Source organism: Phaseolus vulgaris, chromosome 2 (genome assembly GCF_000499845.2).
Source record: "Phaseolus vulgaris cultivar G19833 chromosome 2, P. vulgaris v2.0, whole genome shotgun sequence".
NCBI lineage: Eukaryota > Viridiplantae > Streptophyta > Magnoliopsida > Fabales > Fabaceae > Phaseolus > Phaseolus vulgaris.
In genome coordinates this window covers 33,479,242-33,487,328 of record NC_023758.2, presented here as the reverse complement: position 1 = coordinate 33,487,328, position 8,087 = coordinate 33,479,242, and the positions used below count along the sequence as shown (strand labels likewise).

Sequence of the window (8,087 nt, the reverse complement as noted above, 5' to 3'; positions counted from 1 at the left end):
GAAATTTAAATTATATAGAAAATTTTGTTATAGTTAGCTTAACCTGTTATTTTAGATGAGATTGCAGGTAATAGAGCTTCTAAGTGAGCAACTGGAGGATGTGATAGTTTAATTTGAATGCTCTATTTGTTTTTAAATTTTTTGATGTATATATTAAAATCCCTATGAAGAGGGATATTTGTTTTAGATACAATTATGAGATAGTTATATATATATATACATATTCATATGTTAAGTAGATAGTGTTTGTTTTACTTTTATTTTATTATTATTATTATTATTATTATTATTATATATATATGGGTAAAAATTTAGGGATGTTACACATGTTACATTTTTTAAGTCTTTAGCTTGTCCACCACATGTTCTACCACCACAAACAACAACACCTTTATCATCTCAACCTCTCTCTCTTAACCAAACAAAGCCCATAATCTTCTTCTAACCAAAAACCACCTTCACCATTCAACCTTATGAAGCAATGGTGTCAAAGACATCTCGGTACCTTTTTTGACAAAAGGAAGAGAAGAATTTACAATGATTTTGTAAATAAGGAGATGTATAAACAATAAGCTTTTGTACAATAGTCTTAATACATATTTGTGCATTTTTTTTGGTTCTTTAGATTTTGAATGCTTAGAAAAAATTGTTTGCTAGCTCTCATAGTGAGAGATACACACTTATAAATCCTTCACTATGTACATGGCCCGGAGAGACATAATGTACTTAATTCTCAGTTTTAAAGAGAAATTGTGATATAATTAAAGTGGTTTGGTGTACTTGTTATAAGCTAGAAGTAACACAAACAATACTTGTAATAATGTATTTTTCATACTTTCCTTTCTCTCGCGTTTCGTTTCTCTTTTGTGCTTTCTCCATTAAGTGTGCTTCCTCTTTTCTTCCTTTCTTTTTAAAACTGTCTTCGTGTCATTGGTAAGCATTGTCTTCCTCCCTTCTTCTTCACCATTGATTTTTGTATGTTTTTCGTTTCTTTTATGTTTTGCCTTATGCCATTGCTAAGATCACTTCCTTTCTACTATGTCTTTCTCGTCGCGGTTGCCACCTTACTTTCATTGAGAAATTTTTATTTGTGTTTTTTGGACTTTTATTTATGATCTTGGATATCAGGTCTTTCAATATCAATCCATTATTTGAAAATGTAAGAGTGAAACTCTCTACAATTAGTAAAGGAGAACATTTAACGTAGACCAAATTAAAGATAAAACCGTGTTGAATGTAAATTTGTATTATATGATTTTTTCTAGGCTTGCTCATCATTAAAATGTTTCCAAAGGCTTTTGAAAACTTATTTGAAAAATTATTACAAGACCTCCTTACCTCTAATAGGTCTATTTGCACGAATTTTTTTTCCAAGAAATTATAAATTTTATTCAAACCACTCATTTTCATATCTAACCCATTTATTTCACAACTATAGTATATAATTTGTATATAAATAAGGGAAAGTGGAATACGTTTATGAGAGAAGAAGATATTTAATTTTTGAAATCGAATATATTAAAAGTTTTAAACCAAATCATAATTATTAAAATTATTAACTAAATCTCACGTATGCACATATGAAAACTCTCTATATCTTATTTCCAGATAACTATTAATATCTGTTGTAAAACCGATTAAAATTAATTTATATACATAATAATTGTACATTAAAAGTGTACCGGATCATGAAAACTTTGTACATGTTAGTTCAAGATAACTATTATTATTATTATTATTATTATTATTATTATTGCAAAACGTTTGCTAGTAATTTATATACTTAATAAGTGTACATTAAAACTGTAACAAATTTTTAATAAGTGGTTGTGTGTGTATTCAAGTTCTGCCGCGTAATGCATTAAAATTCTCTATTTTTTCATAATAAATATTATGGAGAATTGAATTCTTTATTAAGAATAAGTTTAATTTTAAAAAAAACTATTACAGTTTTTAAAGATAGGAAAACTGTAACGTACTGAAAAATTAAATAATGAGCTATATTAAGAAATTATTAGTTAGTAGGATATTAATTTTAAATAATATAAATAGCAAATTATTCGCATTTAAAAAATTAATAAACGTATATTTGTTTTTAAAACAATGTTTATATTTATCATGAATCATCAGTCATTATGAATTTAATTTTTTATTAACGACAATCAACTATTAATGTTTTTTTTAAGGATTTAATATATTTTTGTTATTTTACTATATAACATAAGATTAATTTTTTATTCAAAATTTATCTCAATTAATTTTTTAATTATGAAAATAATTGAAATAAGTCAATTTTATATGTAAGATTGGTTTAATTTAAATTCCAATTGATCGATTTATTAGAACTAATTATAAACGACAAAGCCTCCAATCGAAACAATGTCAAATTTTGAAAATAACTAACTCATTTCACAAGATTTGAAACCAATTTTTCACAAGATTTGAAACCAATTTTGTATTATAGTAACTGAAGTAAAAACATATTTAATTTTTTTAATAGATATGATGGCATGGTAACATTGAAAATTTAATCTGACTGAAGGTGGAATTGAAGTTCTGTTTATTTAGATTAAAGTATTATAATAACATTTATAATTTAGTGTAAAAGTTGAAGTTTTTTCTGTCTTTACTCATTACAGAAATGTAAGTTGTACATAAATGTGAAACATTATTATTATTGTTATTTTCCTTTAATACGACAAGCAACCATTCCATTTAGTATTTACCTTTCTTTGTTCCCTTCGCCTTTTGTCCAAATCATTGCTTCCAAGGGGGTAAAATCCATGTAATTATGTCCACAATTCATCTCTATTCATGCCGTGCAAAACTAACCTCTCCAAATTATGAACACCGCAAAACTTTATGGTTCTCAAATTTCAGCATCCCACAATTTGTGAGGGCGCAACTCATGCAAATAAATTATGTGTGAAGGAAATATTGCTCCTTAAACTAAGAACAAAAGATTCTGAGCATCTAAATTTGTGATTTGAATGTACCTGGCTAAATGGGTGCTCCATGTCCCACTACAAATGATGACACGATCCATGAAATTTCCCAAGTGAATGAAAGCAACCTCCACCGTGGTGGGGTCTAAGGAATTTCAATAATTCAATAAAAATAGCCTTTGGCTGTGATCTCACGGACCACAGAATCTTAATCTTTCTAAGCCTTCTTTTTAACTTTTCCTCCGCCATAGATAAGTGCGTGGCCTTTGTCCTCCCTGGCAAATCCTATCTCTGCCACATTTCCTTTGTCATCTAATATCCTTCATCAATTTGCTAACAACTTCAGCCAGGAACACTTTTAAGTTCATAACATGATGGCAAGTTCATCTATATAGTTTCAACTAAGTAAAACAGTGTTAAAGTAGTATACCAGTCTAATGAACTGTCTACAGCAGACAAAATAAACAGAAATTAAATAGTATACATTTTTCCTTTCCAAGTTGTTTTAGTCGAGGAGAATAAGCATATATTCTGTGAGTGGTGTGGTTGGTTTCACTTTTTGGTTTTATGAGGGGTCTCAAAGGCCTCTTTTACAGTGCTGGTTGGAACTAGAATTGCACAAACGGGTTGCTATTGTCCTTTCTTGCAAAAGGGTCATCTCTGATTTGGGGTACTTTATACAGTTACTATGCCTCCCTCTCAATTTCCTCTTCGTTGGGAAACTACAGGTGACCAGTGGTGGTATGCATCTCCCATTGATTATGCTGCTGCAAATGGCCTCTATGATCTCGTCACTGAGCTTCTCCACCTTGACACCAACCTCCTCATCAAGCTCACCTCCCTCCGCCGAATTCGCCGCCTTGAAGCCGTCTGGGACGATGAGTCTAGGTTTGAGGATGTCGCCAAGTGCCGCTCCAAGGTTGCTAGGAATCTTATGCTCGAGTGTGAGATAGGAAAAGGGCACAACTCTCTCATCCGTGCAGGCTATGGTGGATGGCTTCTCTACACTGCTGCTTCGGCTGGGGATGCTCACTTTGTTCTCGAGTTGTTGGGGAGAGACCCTTTGTTGGTGTTTGGTGAAGGAGAGTATGGTGTCACTGACATGCTGTATGCTGCAGCCAGGGGCAAGAACTGTGAGGTCTTTAAACTCCTGCTTCATTCTGCTCTGTCAAGAAAGGATACTCTTGCTGGCACTGAAGCAGAATTGGAAGACAAGTTGGATGAAGGTTCTAAGGTTTTCAAGAGGGATGTGATGAATAGGGCCATTCATGCTGCTGCCAGAGGAGGGAATTGGGAAATACTGAAGCAGCTTCTAGGAAGTGTTTCTGCTTCTCAGATTTTCTCTTATAGAGATTCCCAAGGATCTACTGTCTTGCATGCAGCTGCTGCAAGAGGCCAGGTTGAGGTGAGGCAGATTACTTAACAGTCTCTCTGTTTTTATGTCAATTCCACTCACTAAGGCACGTTGAACGCCAATTTCACTCTCGTGGATCATCGGCGTTCAACATGAGTAATTGAAAATCCAAACACAGCCTTAGTAGTTAGTGCATGTTTGATTTTGATGAAGAAGCCGCTAATTATGGTTTGGGCAAAAGTAGCTTTTGTCCAAATCATGGCTTGGAGTTGGAGAGATTCTCAATGTGCTTGTAGAAAATTCTGGTAATGTTATACTTAGAAGTCATAAGGCCTGATATTAGATCCTTAATAATTATGGAAAAACCTGGCTCATTTTATGGATCACTGGAATGCCCTCTTTTCTTCACTTGGCTAGGGAGGATTGATAACTGCAGATGTAGAGTATGAACAAAATGTTTGTTGATACTACACAATAGATCAGGCTCCTCAAAGATGAATGTGAACTATTAATTTTTTAGTGAAATGTTCCAATAGTACTACACAACACAATTGTCTGAATTCTTTCCGTTTTTCTCAGTGAAACCTTGGAATCTTGTATACATACATAAAATCAGAGTTAATAATAAATCATTTGTTCAATAAACAAGTGACTTATTTATGCCTTCCCATTTGATAATTTTAGGGAAGTTGATGCTACAAATGTTCTGTATGCACAAACTTTTTGCATCTACTTCGCGGTTAGTAAATTCATTGTTACTTATTTTCATTATTTTAATGATGCAGGTTGTGAGAAATCTAATTGAATCCTATGATATCGTCAACTCAATTGATGCTCAAGGAAATACAGCATTACATGTAGCTTCTTACAGAGGTTACTTACCCGTGGTAGAGATTCTGATTGGAGCATCTCCCTCATTAACAACTTTAGCCAATAACTATGGAGATACTTTTCTTCACATGGCAGTGGTTGGTTTCAGAAGCCCTGGTTTCTGTAGACTGGACAAGCACATCGAACTCATGAAGCAATTGACAACTGAAAAGATTGTGAGCATGAAGGACATCATCAATGTCAGGAACAATGAAGGAAGAACAGCTCTTCATGTTGCTGTGATGCATAATATCAAATGTGATGTGGTGGAATTACTGATGTCTGTTTCATCAATTGATTTGAACATTCGTGATGCTGATGGCGTGACCCCTTTGGATCATCTTAGGCGAAGATCAAGTTCAGCATCTTCTGACATTTTGATCAAGCAGTTAATTTCAGCTGGAGGGATCTCTAATTGTACGGACTATATGACAAGAAATGCTCTTGTTAGCCATCTTAGGACTCATGGTATTGGAGCCAGTCCTGGAACATCATTTAGAATACCAGATTCTGAAATATTGTTGTACACTGGCATTGAGAATTCATGTGATACCAATTATGATCAGGCAAGTGTGGAATCAAATTCATGGTCAAGTGAAATAAACAATTATGACTCAGCCAATTCCCCATGCAACAGCAACTTTAGTTCTGTTAATTATGGTCCAAGGCGTTTGAAGTTTCTGCTCCAGTGGCATGGGATAAGAGACACAAAAGAAGCAGCCTCGGAGTTGGAAGATGATATTTCTGTGAATTCTTTTAGTTCAAGGAACAACTTGGAAGACCTTCCCATCCCATTGAGGCAAAAATACTCAAAAATGTGTTCTCTTCCAAACAACAAAAGAACATTATCTATAAAGACTTATCTTCCAAGTGCTTCAGCCAAAAAATATTTTCATGCAGGTCTAATGCAAGGCGTGATTAAGGTAAAGCCACAAGGCCCTCTACCTGTTCATTCAACTTCTAGTCTTTTTCAGGAACTATCTATCTCTTCTCATGCTTCGAATAATAAGCAAAATCGTGTTGATATAATGGAACCCTCATGCTCAAATCGACCAATGCATGGTGGTGGCAGCCTACACTTGAACTATAAGCAGGGCTCTTTCAATAAGAAAATGATGAACCGGTATTTTTCTTTTGGAGCACATGGCCAGGCTTTGGAAGATGCAAATAGCTGCACAAAGTCAAGTCGCAGCTCTAAGAATTTTAGTTCTTTAGTTGCATAAAGAATTGGAGTTCTTTAGTTTTTTAGGCTTTGAAAAAAATTGTGATAATCACTTTGAAAACTTCATGTGGAATATGCAACAATAAGAATTAATAATACTGACAAAATTATATGTTTAGTGTTTAACTCTACTTTGAAACTCGACACGCCAAGTCCAAATTCGGCCAGCAACGTTAACCTTCTCAGAATTTCCTGTTTAGAATGTAGTTGAGAGCTACTTTTTTAAGAAAATCTGATTTCTCTATAAAAGTTGTAAAAGAAAAATATTTCTTTAAAATTATATGAGAGGGAGATAAATAGAGAAATGGAATTTTGGGAAATATGAGTTTGTTGCTCTAATTCATTAACAAGGAAGCTTTTTTTATATACATGTAACATAAGAACTATTAGTTGTAAATGCATAAGCATGGACGAAACTACGTTCGCATGTGGTGCCTTGTCCTGGAATTTTCAATTTATATATATACACACATATATGTATATATTCTTATAATAGTCATTGTTCTGTCAGTAGTATAGACCGTCTTTTACAAAACAGACCGTCTTTTACAAAATAGATAATCTAATGTTTGTCCAAGATCATCTAATGTTTCCTGGAGACCAGATGATACAGGATAGATAGTCTACTAAGTGCTTTAGGATAGACCATCTAGTGTAGTTGGGTCTATACACAATCTATTCCTAGTTTTTCTCACAGGTGTCTTGGGGTTCAGTGATTTCAGGTGTTTCGTTTTTATTTTATATATCTATATATATATATATATTTATTGTCGTTGTTGTTTATTGGCAGTGTCTTGAGCAATAATATGAATTTTCACTTTCTGTTTTCTTCTTTTTGCATTATGCTTTCTTCTTGTATTTTAATCAAGTTTGATATGAAGATTGTTTTTCAAATTGTTTAGTCAAAGTTTTAAGATGGTACAAGAGTTCTTCGTGTATCTGTTTCTTTTCTTTTTCTTTCTTTGTTTTTCTTATTTTTCATTATAACTAAAGAAAATATGCAAAATTCTTTTTCATAGCTATTTCTATCTCCATCATAGTGAGAATTCTGCTATTACTCTCGTTTTCTCGATTCTTGATCCCACCAATTATCATTCTTCGAATCGTCCTATGATCACAACCTTGAGTTATAAGAACAAACTTGAATTCATTGATGGAACTACCAAATAACCTTTCAACATAGATTCCTCTTATCATTCTTGGAAGCATTGCAACAATATGGTGGTCTCCTAGATTGTCCACTCCGTTTTTGACTCAATTCATCAAAGCATCCTATGGATGGATAAAACAAAGGAAATTTGGAATGACATAAAATTCAGATATTGTTAAGGTAATTTATTGAGAATTTCTTACCTGCAAATGAAGGCTTCTTCGTTGAGGCAAGGCGATTCCATTAATACTGAATTTTTACCAAACTTCGTATTATATGGGATTAATTGGACAATTTCATACCTAATCCGATATGTGTTTGTGTCACAAGATATACCTATGTTGTTTTAACAATTATAAATCAAAGAAAATATGAAGATCTTGCTAAGCAATTTCGTAAAGGTTAAGACTAGTAGTATAGTAATGTTAAATCCCATGTCCTTCTCATGCATCTTGTTCCACCCATTACAAAGATTTTCTCTTATGTGTCTCAACAAGAAAGGAATGTTCAAGGAAATAACTATGTTACTAGTATGAAACCTAAGAT

General features: G+C 33.1%; 1 protein-coding gene across 1 annotated transcript; it reads left to right on the top strand.

Moving 5' to 3' along the window:
- Positions 1–3,144: 3,144 nt before the first annotated feature.
- On the top strand, positions 3,145–6,509 carry LOC137811577 (uncharacterized). The gene is made up of 2 exons (XM_068613367.1): positions 3,145–4,350; positions 5,085–6,509. The coding sequence occupies exons 1-2, from the start codon at positions 3,634–3,636 to the stop codon at positions 6,390–6,392; spliced, it is 2,025 nt and encodes a 674-aa protein (XP_068469468.1). The 5' UTR covers positions 3,145–3,633; the 3' UTR covers positions 6,393–6,509.
- The last annotated feature ends 1,578 nt before the right edge of the window (positions 6,510–8,087 follow it).